The 12,177-nt window shown below is 57.9% G+C and overlaps 1 protein-coding gene across 2 annotated transcripts in view; it reads left to right on the top strand.

The window, feature by feature from the left end:
- The window catches only part of PTPRN2 (protein tyrosine phosphatase receptor type N2), an 805,972-nt gene that overhangs the window by 757,412 nt on the left and 36,383 nt on the right, over positions 1-12,177 (top strand). For both annotated transcript variants that reach the window (XM_047850353.1, XM_047850352.1), the window contains one exon: positions 7,062-7,135. In XM_047850353.1, coding sequence (XP_047706309.1) covers positions 7,062-7,135 — 74 coding nt within the window. The remainder of the gene's footprint in view (positions 1-7,061; positions 7,136-12,177) is intronic.

Genomic DNA, 12,177 nt, shown 5'->3' with positions numbered 1-12,177 from the left:
GTCGCAGGGACCGAGGAAGCCAGAAGCCGCTCCGAGTCTGCCCCCTGCCCCCCTTCCCCAGGGTCACACCCCTTCTCCCGGGAAAGGGCTTGTTCCGGGGCCATTTGGGCGTTCCTCCCCGCGGCGCGTTTGCTCTAAATCTCGGTTACCTGCGTGAACGTGTACCCTGCCGAGCTCTCTTCGCTTTTCCAGAAGCATCCTACTGGCAAGGCCTGGGATAGTAATGTTGTCTCAGCGCTACAGAGGGCCCCTGGGGTCACTGTGTCTGCCTGGGTGCCCTTCAGATGTTGCGACTGTTACTGGAAGACTTGAAAAGACAGCCGGTCTCCAGTCTCCCCATTGTTCTCTGGGGCAGCTGTGTTCTCGTAAGAACACAACCTGATCTGTGCTGAGCGTGTGTGATTGCCACGGAGGAGGTGCGCGTGCCTGGGGACCGTGAGCGAGCCAGAGCAGGACAGAGCCCCGCCTCTGGGTGTGGCGTCCAGGACAGCAGCCAAGCGACAGGAGTTAATTCTCAGTCCCGGAGGCGAGATGTCGGAGCCCCGGGCGTGGGCAGGGCTGGCTCCGTCCAGGCTCTCTGCGGGCCGCAACCGGCTGTCTGTGCCCTCGCTGCCCACATGTCATCACCTTTCTGCGTCTGCCTCTGTGTCCCAAGTCCCCCTTCCCACAAGGACACCAGACATCTCCACCTGGGGCGCGTCTGTGGTACCGGGGGTTCGGGATGCCGACCTATCTTGTGTTGTGGAGACAAGCGTTTCTCAGGTCAGCTTTTGGCCCCACGTGCCTCCAGAGCCCTGGGGGGCTGGGTGGGCAATGCCAGGACGCAGACCTCGGCAACACCAGCATCGGTGCCCAGAGCGCGCCTTTCCCACGCAGGCGCACAGCGGTGGGGGAGGCCCACACGCATCTGGAACTGCCTCCGGGGTGGGTGTCCCGCTGTGGTCCGGGCCTTTGTGACGCACTGCGCTGTCATTCACACACAGGGCAGGCTGGCAGTCCTATTTGGGATTTCTTGTTGAGACATCGGCAGAGAGGCTGGTGAAACTATTGAAGCAACTAGAAAAGAGACCAGCCCCCATGACCAGGGACTGCCGGCCGCCGTGTGACTCGAGGCCTGCTTCTGAGTCGGGGACGGGAAGTCGACGTGAGCCTCTGTGGCGCGTGACGGCCGGGGCACCGGACCGGTCTTGTTCTGTCACCACCTCCGGGCGTGGGAGGCTGCTGTGAATCTGGGACCTCCCCACCCGGGCCACCCAGACGCGCCGTGTGCTCATCCAAGGAGCCTCTGGGTGGAGCTTTTTCATCTGGGATGTTCGGTGATCTTTATAGGTTGAACTAAGAGTTTTCAGCAAGCTCAACTAAGAGCAGGAGACCTGCCTACTTACTGAGGAAGGGAAGCCCCGGACAGAAGCTTGAGCCAACCTCTCTAGAGAGGACTTACCACTCCAGAGCAAGCGTGTTTCACGATCACGCTGTGGTCATCCGGTTCCTAGATCTGCAAAGAAACACGCCAGGCAGTCTCGAAACAAGCAGAATACAGAACTTTATTGCCTCACTCAACTATGACAAGTCCTAACAGAAAGACGTTACCGGGTGTGATTGGCGACAGTCGTCAGACCAGCTTTGACAGCTGGAGAGCAGCGGAGAGCTCCGGGCCGCGTGCACTAAACCCTCTGTGGACCCACGAAACCGGAGAAGATGCCGGTGGTTGCTGATGCCGTCGCTTCTCCGGGCGCACCGGTCTCCACTCCGGTCTCAGAGCCCCGACCCTCCAGCACAGAACGCTGGCGGGTCACCGCACACGCCCCGCGTCCCCACTGGCCACGCCGTCAAAGTAAAGGAAAGGGCGTAACAGCAAGACGCCGCCGGAAGGCCCCACGAGGACGCTGGCCGACTGCTTGGGTGACGAAAATTCCCTTGTGCGAGGCCAGTGTGCACCAGCGACCCCCCCCACACACCCACGCGCCTGAGCTGGAGACACTCGACATCAGGGAATTCATCCGCTCCTCGCGGGAAGATTATTGACTCACACGCATCGGTTCACTTGGCGTGAATGACGTAACCAAGGCGCCTCGGAAAACACTATCTTCAGTGTCGCAGGGCGGGTTAGAGGCACAGGAAGCCTCCGCGCACCTTCCTTCGACGGGTTCACGGGGACGTGTTCGGATGACGGCACGTGCTAGCTGATGGCTCGGCCGCAGCCCTCCCGAAGTGCCCCGGGCTGCCTTCAAGTGCTCTTTGCCCTGCCAGCAATCAAGAAGACCTTCTAGAACTTGTTCCTTCCGGCGTCCGTGGAAATCCTTTTGTATTCACTGACCACACGGTGCACCGTAAATAACTCTTGCCGAGTTAACTGACCTTTCATCAGTTAGGTCTGTGTCCGTCCGTCCGCCTGTGGCCTTGGACTTGCGCCTCCGCCCCTTGCCGTGCACGAGGCGCTCCAGCCAGTGCTTCACATGTGCGTTCATCACGACGACCCTGGAAGAGCGCCAGCCCACGTTTTGGATGACAGATCTGGCCTTTAAAACACTGAGTAATTTACCCAAATGTCACCGGGCTAGCAGGTGGCAGGGCCGGGACTCAAGCCCTGGGCTCTTAGCCGCTGGCCGTGTGGCCTTTGCCAAGGCAAACATCGCACCTTCCTGGGCCTTGGCTTCTTCCATCTACAATGGGGGTGTAGCCCCTGTTCTATGTAGGGCACAAGAAGAAAGGTAGCATCTGTGGAACTACTTTTAGAAGAGACAGAATATTGGAGAAGCTCGGGACAAGGAGTTAGGAAAAGCAGCGTGTGCACACGCCTCCCGACTTCCACCTGCGGGGCGATTTTCTCCTTCCCTCCTTGATAAGACTTACCGTTGGGGGTCTTGGAAGGGAAAACGGCTGCGTCTTAGGGCCAGAGACAGAGCGGAAGGCACGGAGTTTTCCCTCTCTGGCTTCCGGGTGAGCTCTCTAACCCTAAAGAACACGCCCCCTTCTCAGCCGAAGCGTAAGCACCCGGGTGGCTGTAGAACTTTGCTCCGTGGTTGCGACCGCTGTGTCGTGTTTGCTCCCGGGGCGGGAGCCTGTGCTCGCACACCATCCCGAGGAACCATACTCCGTCCGCGGGGCGTGGGCCGGGGACACGAGGGTGTGCTCCTGAGCGCCCCGCCCCCTGCCCCGCCGGCCTCACCTCCAACTTGCTGGCTGAGCTTGAGTGAATCTCAGCCGTTGCCCTTACGAAGGGCGGAGGCAGCCACTCCCAACTGATGCCAGCTCATCGTCTCCCCTAGCGGCCCTTTTAGAAAGATGAGCAGGGAAAGTGAACCACAAAAGAGTTGGCATTCACCCAAGCAATCGAAACGCCCCCCGGGTCGTCCCCGCCGCGTGACCGTACCTCCACGGCGCCCTGTCTGGCGCTCTGGTCCTTCCCGGGTGGCTCAGATGTCCCACATGGGGGTTCAGACGGCCCAGTGTGAAAAACAAAGCAAGTTCACCGTTCACTTTGAAATCGCCGTGTCACCGCAAACTCAGTTACGTGACCGTAAGGTGGCAGGGCTTGGGAGCTTCTGAAGCCCTTGTCCCGACCTCACTGGTGCCTGTGAAAGGGTGGCCTGCGGGAAGTGACGCGGCCGACGCGGTGCTTCGCAGACGGCGTGACGGCAGGGCTGGCCTCACAGCCGGGCTTCGGCTCAGCGGCTCCCAGCAGCTTGTCCCCTTGTCCTTCAGAGCACCCGGCTCCTAGATTGTGTCTGTATTTCGCCGAGACTCCCGAACCTGTGAAGCGTCTTCTCCATTTCCTGACTAGAAGACTCAGCTGGCGTGCGTTCACCGAGCTGCTTGCTCGCAGGACAGGGCAGCGCTGTCCCCTTGGAGGTGAAGGGCACCCAGCAGCCCTCAGGCCCGCGCCTGTCCGGCCGGGCCACGTTTGGGACCCTCACAGCTCGCCCTCTGAAGCCAGAGATACACGGTCCAGTTCTTGCCCCCTGTACCCCTCCCCTCCCTCTCGCCGTGACCCTGCTCTTTGTGAAAGGTTCTCAGGCAGGAGGGGTCCTCACTGCCACTATCGGCAGTGTCTGAACTTGGCTGTGTTGAGACGATTTCTCATAGGGCGGGGCTCCTGGGAGGCCCTCTGGAACCCTCCGCAAGCAGCTCGAAGCTCTGCTTCTGTATTCCAGAACTGTACGTAGGCTGCAACAATAGACTAGGTACAGCCTTCAGAAAAGGTGCCTGCTTCTGAACGACACATCGCCGTCTCCAGCTTGATGCGTCCGTGAAGAGCCCCACAGTGAAACTGGGCTTTTTGAACTTGGTTTGGGGGTCACTGTAACCAAGTCTGAGTTTGTTCCACTTGCTGTGTGACAGGCCAGTAAGTCAAGAGGCCAGGTGTTGGGGTCAGGAAAGTGACCCTGCCCGGGAAGCCAGCAGACCAAGGTGGCGGACCGTCATCCCGGAGAACCATCTTGCCTCGGCACAAATGCAGGCTTCCTTTGTGTCGAGAGAAGGGGCGGCAGGAGGGGCTGGAGTCCAAAGGTGACCGATGACCGCAAACATCCGGGAGCCAGAAGGGGTCTGACAGGGACCGTGAAACTCCTTTGTCCTTGGTCACTCGATCTTTGCAGATAGGAATCCTGTCACCATGGTCCTATAAGTCTTGGACACAGCGACGTTATTTCTATACGTACTTCCGTATCTGCTCAGGGGAACGTGGGGTTCCCGTCGGACAGTTTGTACGAGTCTCGGCCGTCCGCGACGTTCCTTCAACAACTAGCATGCTCACGCGCAGGGCTGAGCGCGGGTTTCCAGGCCCCGGGTCACGGCAGCCAAGGAAATGGAGCAACGTGGAGGCAGACGCACCAGGTTTTCCCAGCGCGGTAGTGTCTGCAATGTGTTACGATGACACAGGTCACCAGCTTTTCTGGTGATTTGTATCTCAGTTTCCTGCCAGTGCCAGTTTTCAGTCTCTCAAGAATAAATCTGTGCAGGACCCCAAAACCATCGAGCACGTGGGGTTTTTGTATTATTTTTCACGCCTCAGGGGGACGTCTCCGCAGCTACGTGCCTTCGCAGCGTTTCCGCAACCTTTGGGTGCAGATGGCCTCCAAGCAAACCATGCAACGTCCGGGCTCGTCCGCAACGCTAGATGTTTCTCATCTGTCTCGTCTCTACTGCAAAAAAGCCAACGTCGATACCTCGGTAGGACCGCTGGGATGACATCCGGTCCCGTAGACCCACCAAGTTTCCCAGGCCCCAGAGTTGTTGTTAAAAGAGATTCAGTAAAACGTCCTGGAGACATGAAACCGAAGCAGAGTCCCCGCGCGTTCCCTCCCCCACTGCCCAAGCTGCTTTCAAGGCCGGGAGCCCGGACCTGGGAGACGCCGCTGAAATTCAGGACCGGGGTGAACCACTCAGCGCCCCCCAAATCCCTGGCTTCCTAGGCTCCGGCCAGGTTGTCTCTGTTTTCTCACAAGAAAAGAAGTCGGGGTTGTGTACAACACCCGAAGCCATTCACTGGAGCGGAGATGGCGGGGTCGAGCACACCGCCGTTCTCCGCGGCTTGCAGTTCTCAGCTGCTCCTCGCAGAGGACGGACAAGGTGGCCGCGCGCCCGGGGACGGTGGGAGGAAGGAGGGACCCTCGTGGGCCTCCCTCCCCGAGCCGGCTCCCCGCCGGGGAGTGGCCTTGCCCTGCTCCCTGCGCCGCCTCCTCCGCACCCGACCGAGGGCGCAGCTTTGAAAGTTCCTGAAAACAGGCAAAGAGGGGCGTCACCATACACAGGAAGGTGGTTATTCCGGAACCAGAATTAGGAATCATTCGCGTGTCAGGGGCGCCTGGGCGGCGCAGTCGGTTAAGCGTCCGACTCTTGATTTTGGCTGAGGTCATCATCTCCCAGTTCGTGGGATCCAGCCCCACGTCGGGCTCTGTGCTGGCGGCATGGGCCTGCCTGTGGTCCGCTCTCTCCCTCTCTCTCCGCCCCTCCCCCTCTCGTGCTTTCTCTCTCAAAGATAAATAAACTTTTTTAAAAAAGAGTAATTCAGGGGCACGTGGGTGGCCCAGTGGGTTAAGCATCTGACTTCAGCTCAGGTCACGATCTTGCGGTTTGGGAGTTCGAGCCCCACGTCGGGCTCTATGCTGACAGCTCGGAGCCTGGCGCCTGCTTCGGATTCTGTGTCTCCCTCTCTCTCTCTGCCCCTTCCCTGCTCATGCTCTCTCAACAATAAGTAGATGTTAAAAAAATCTAAAAAATAAAGAATGATTCGTGTATCAAACACACTAAGCTTTGACAATCACGTCTCTAATCCCCACTGATATGTCTGGCTGCAAAATCAGTCAGGTTGCTGTGCATGTTTAAGGCACTTGGCTGTGTCGTCAGGGGACCCCCGCTTGCACAAATCTCTGTTCGTTCTGTAACTGTTTGCTTTTTCTCCCATTCTCCCTTTAAAACGAAATTCCTGTCATCCCAGGATTTAGCCGTTCCCAGATCACTGAATTTTATATACAGAACAGTTGTCTAATATCTCAATATTCATGTTGATACGTGTTTCCCATATGTGGCCAAATATGTCTCCTACTTAAAGGGAAACCCATAGGGGCACCTGGGTGGCTCAGTCGGTTAGGCGTCCGATTTCGGCTCAGGTCATGATCTCGTGGCTTCGTGGATCGAGCCCCACGTCGGGCTCTGGGCTGACAGCACGGACCCTGCTTGGGTCTCTCTCCCTCTCTCTCTGCCCCTCCCCTACTTGTGCTGTCTCTTTCTCTCTCAAACTAAATAAACTTTTAAAAACTTAAAGAATAATAATAAATAAAGGGAGGCCTTAACTATAATCTTGCAGAGGAACACTAATCCTGGGATTTGAATCTGTGTAAGAAAAACACGAAAATATCTAACTTCTACTGGGTGAAACCTAGCGTCAGGTGCCCACACACCCTTCTCCTGGAGAAGGAAGTGATGGTAAGTGGCCTAAGCAGAGCCCAGGAGGGGACGTCACCTGCACGGGCACCCGGTGCCACGGTTTCCTTGCACAGCCCCTTACAGACACAGGCCCGCGTGCACATCTAACGTTACGCCTTTGGGCTTGTTTGCAGACGATCACTCCAGGGTCCTCCTGAGATCGGAGAACAGCCACAGCAGGTCGGACTACATCAACGCCAGCCCCATCGTGAGTACCTCCCCACGTGCGCCCCCACCCCCGGTCACGAGCGGATATGGCCTCAGCCGGCCGGTCAGCTAGTCTCCTCCGACTACTAGCCAACTAGGCACTTAGTCTCCACCGGATGACTGGTGAGCCAGCTGACTCATCACCAGCCGGCCTGGGCTGGGTCCTCGCCGGGAGAGAGCGGTCCTGGGTCCGCTGGCTTACTGACGAGAAGCGTGAATTTCAGGAAAATCTACAGTCGGTTGTGCCCCTCTCCCCCAGACCCACTTGTTCCCTGTTTATTCAGGGGGGATGGACAACGTGAGACCCACCGGCCCCTTGATAAAATGACGGAGGCCGCCGGGCAGGTGTGGGCGCAGGCTGGTCTCCGTGGGTGTTTCCAGGGCAGATCTACCCCTGAGGACGGGGAGCGAGTGCGGGGCTGTGCCTCCGCGGGCCGCGCTCTCTGCCTCTGAGACCACAGAAGCCCCTGGGGAGACCCCCGACAGGCAGGCTCTCGGGCTCAGGGAGAGTCCCTGGAAGCCCACACCTGGTGTGGGCCTCTCCCGTCACAGACGCTGTGGGAGCAGTGGCGGCGGGGGGGGGGGGGGGGGGGGCGGGCGAGGACGGACTAATCGATGCTCAGCCTGGCTTTTCAAAACGAAGTTGGAACGATTCCAAGTGGGAAGAAAGTACAATTAGGGTCCACGGAATGGATGTGTTAAAGCACGTGGTTGACGGCGGAGAGTGTGGGAGCCGGCGGGGCTTTGTGGGGGAGGCTGGTTGTGGTCCCCCCTCAGCAGCCCCGTAAACTGTGCAGGGAAGCTTCAGGACGTCACAGCGCCATCCGATGTGCGTTCAGGCAGACACAGCGCCCGTGGGACTCCGGCTCAGAGCGCGCCGGTGACGCGTGGACGGCTCCGTGAAACCCCGGGGTCGCCCCTGGATTCGTCCTGACAACCCCTCCCAGCCCCCAGGAGCAGGCTTGACATGAGAACATGTGATCGCGAGCCGCGGCCGTGGACGGTGGACCGTTCTCGTGGCTGCTGGTTCCATGTATCTCAGGAAGCCTGTTGTGGGAGTCCGGTACGCCCCGGTCAGACCCCATCTGCGGCCCTCTCGGCCCACAGCGGGAGCAGTGCGTTACATGCTTGCCGCGAGGAAGTGGGTTAAGAGCCGGTCTGCTGCTCTGTCTACACCCCCTGAGCCCAGACTCAGCTCCTGCAGTTATTTTTAGGAAGGAGCCTCGTTCCTTCAGCACAGGTGGCCCTCAAGGGTCGGTTCCCTCCGTGTCCCGAAGGTTCTCATTCGGAGCCATTCGGTCTCTCTCAGTAAGTGCCCTGTGCCGTGCCCGGTGCTTTTGTGTCGTTTCGGATTCCGAAATCAAGCCAGAGCCCCACCGGGGCCAGGAAGAGAAATAACGCAATTCTTTTCGGGTCTGAACGATGCGAGTCCAGAGTTGGGGCGTGCCCAGCTCCCCCCACTTCGACGGGTTCCAGCTTCCCGATGTGTGCGTACTTGAAGCCGAAGCGGGTTGCGGGAACCCGCTGCCCCCTGGACACCTGCAGCAGCGCTCCCGCGTTCCGGCCTCCCCGGGCTTACCGGGCGGGGGCCTGGTCCGAAGGCGACGCCCGAGAGGAGAGGGATTTAAGGCCTCGTTTATGTTTCCCTTTTGTCTCGTGCCACAGTTCTTTCTCTTTTTTTAACTCGGGCTCTAAGAAAGAAGCACAGAACCTCTTCTTCCTGAAGTAGCCGGAGGACGGTGACGATGAGCTTCCGAGCGGCGGTTGGACGCAAAGCTAACGGTCCCAGCCCCAGAAGACCCTGGCCGTGCGGAAGAGAAGTAGCAGAACTGCATCCGTCACGTCTGTACTTGGCCTCGTCAAATGCCAGGGAAGTCCTCAGCTCGTAAATACGTGCAGTCTTCGCTTTGAGATCAGAGGTCAGGAAAGTCAACGGGAACCCTGTTTTCCTGCTCAGCACGGCGGAGGGACGCCCGCCAGCCCCGCCTGAGAGCGCAGCGTGGCTGTGCCTGGGACGCGGACTGACTCGGGGCAGTGACGCCCATTTGCTCGAAACTGCACGCAAACTTCTTTACGGGAACGGGTCTGCAATTCCCCAAACTTGAAGCTACACTTGCTTTCATTCCACTCTTTATCGAGGGAGAAAAAGCCTTTGATTCAGAACACACGGAACGAATACAGGTACGCACGGACGCCTCGGGAAAGGAGGACTGGTCAGATGTCCTGAGTGTCATAAGAAATCGGCGAAATGTGGGAGCCAGCTGTCTGGCTCTCAGAAAATACCCACGAGCAAACATCCATGTGTGCCTGTTGTAGCCTATAATCTACTTAAATCTCAACTCAGACAAATAAAATATGAAAGTAACTTCAGCTCCCAAGTCAGTCTCCCTCACATCGATTTCCGAAGCTACCGTTTCTCGGTAAATTCTCCCATGAACACTTAGTGTCGGGAAAAGTGGCTCAAAAACTCAGGTTTGATATCTGCTTGTTTCTAAGAAAACGTTCTGTGAAGTTTGCTCGACGTGTCAGAACAGATGCAGGGGCAGGTGGGTAGGCATTCAGAAAGAAAACACGCGTGCGTCCTCTCCGAGATCTCAGAGTAGAGGCGCGGCCCCGCACCCCTCCCGGGTCGTGGGGTCAGGGTGAAGGCAAGGCCCCGTGGGCGCAGGAGCAGGGCTGGCGCCCCCCCCCCCCCCCGAAAGACACATCGGCGTGCAGACGGCCGGTTTCTTCCCCGGTGCTCTTGGAGGCTTCAGGACGTGGGCCCCTGGTCTTGACAGGCTGAATGCTTGGGTTTAACAATCTGTTCTGCTGGCACGACTGGAGGAATTATTGCTGAGTTTTTAATGCACGTTAGAGTTTTGAAAACGACTCACACCTAGTTAAAAACTGCCATTCCGCGGCTTCTGGCAGGTGGTGAGGTGTGTTTTCTGGTACGTCGTACCTGTGCATGTAGAAATTCATAGCGATACACCCTTCCGGCTCCCCGCCTCCTTTGGTGTCTTCGTAAGAATCAGCCAGCCCCGTGGATAAGGGATTCAGCACAAACAAACGGTTTTCCTCTCTCTGGGGAAAAAAACAGACAGGAAAAGCAAAATCGTGCTGTTGATTAGACTTGGGACCTGGCACCCTGTGGCCCGCACTTAACATGCAGTCACTCGGCGTTAAGTCACGTTTGATTGGACGCTTCTGTCAGGCGGTCCACGAAGGAGAGGGCCACCCGGGGGCGTGGGGCGTATACGCACGGGCTCTCGCTGATAGTCTCAGGTGGCCGCCAGGACACCCACACAGGCACGCACGTGGAATCCCGGAAGGAACGGGCACGTGGAGGCCCTGGTGCAGCACATCTGGTCCCAGACGCCGGGACGGAGGCCAAGAGACGGGAGCTGACTCTCCACGGTCCCGGAGCTCGTGTTGGTGAACATCACAGACGTACAAGGAAACAGTACACGACAAAGGAAAGGAGGATAACGAGAGAGGAGGGGGAGGAGACACAGCACAGACCGTAGGAAGCAGCAGGCGCCACGTTCACGCGCGCGCTGGGAACGGTAGCGGAAGACGCGTCCGCGTCCACGTCCACGTGTTGGGGTCGCAGCCCGAGTTCCTGATGGAAAAGGCAGTGTTAGTAGAAACTTACTTGATTGCCTCTGCTCACACTTAACCTGCCTTGGAAATCTTAAATATAAAGCTTCTGTTCACTTGGTGAAATATTTGCTTTGCGTTCCTCAGTTAAAGACCGCCCATGACCATCAGGCTTTCTGTCGCCTGGTATTTGCCACGCGCACAACATGAGCGACGTGCTTCTGCCCAGAAACATTTTCCGTTCAACAGAATGTGCACGGGATGAAGTCACTGTAATTGTCTTTGAGTCATTGTTGCGCTGATGACACATGTCGCCACTCTGGGATCATTATGCTATTTACTGCCTCCCGAGTGGCGGCCACGTGACCGCCTCCGCGGCCCGAGCCACGTCGTCCCTCGTCCAGGCGCCTGAGCGACGGGGTGGACCACGGAGACCTGCCGCGGTAGGATGCCTCATTTACGCTGCTGAAGCCCTGCTCAGGTTTTTACTCCTCGTCACAGATCTCTCAGTTTGAAAGCAGCTAAGCCGCTAGTTTGAACATAGTAACGATTTTTAAACGAGAAGCTCTCTAAATTGCTGTGGGCAAAAAAGCGCGTTTGAAAAGGAGGTGGGTTTTACTTTTCTTGCAGAATCGTTTGCTGGGAAGGGATGGGGTTTTTGTAAATAGCTGTCACCCCCACAAGTGCATATTTTGAAAAAATCGAAACTCCTTATTTCTGCTAAGCTTTTCTACTGAAACGTTTTCATTGGGGCTTGCGGAGAGAGTAACGTAATTTACCTGTATTGTGCGTGTCGTGGCGAATTTGAAAACGAGGTCCGGCTGTGACTGGGAATCACTCAACTGGAGGCAGAGAAAGACGTTCCTGCTCCCCAACCCCAGCCAGCGTCCCACTGTTGTCACGTGGGAATGACTCACGCCCCCCCCTTCCACGGCGTGTGTAATTATTCGGTGCGCGTGTGCTCTCTCGTGCCGACGGCCGTCATCCCTGAAGGGCTGGAGGCACGGATTCCCCGGACCGGCGTTCCAGGGACCGCTCCTCCCGCGGGCTGCTCTCCGAGACACAGGGCCGTGTCTCAAGGTGGCTCTGGCCCACACGCTGACGTCCTCGCGTGTTGCCACAGACGACGTGTGGTTGAAACTTCCTTTCTCGCTGTATTGGGAAACGTATGCTTAATAACTGTCTTCGACTGCAGAGAATTTCAAATCCGTGATCAAACCCTGGCATCACAAGAGTAAACTCTAGTGCCTGAGGGGAAAGAATCAGGCACTGAGCACGTCTGGAGGCGAACGGCCCGTCTGGGCCTCCGGGGGGGTCTCCCAGGTTCCTTCTGGAGCGCGTGGCGGGCAGGGCAGTCCTTGGGGACACGACGCTGATGCCCCCGTGCTCTGGGGCCGGGCGCGACCCCAAGGGGAAAGGGCCGTCCGCACAACAGCCCGGCGCCAGGCTTTGTTGCTCAGT

The sequence above is a fragment of the Prionailurus viverrinus genome, chromosome A2, assembly GCF_022837055.1.
Source record: "Prionailurus viverrinus isolate Anna chromosome A2, UM_Priviv_1.0, whole genome shotgun sequence".
NCBI lineage: Eukaryota > Metazoa > Chordata > Mammalia > Carnivora > Felidae > Prionailurus > Prionailurus viverrinus.
This window is presented reverse-complemented; position numbering and strand designations above follow the sequence as displayed.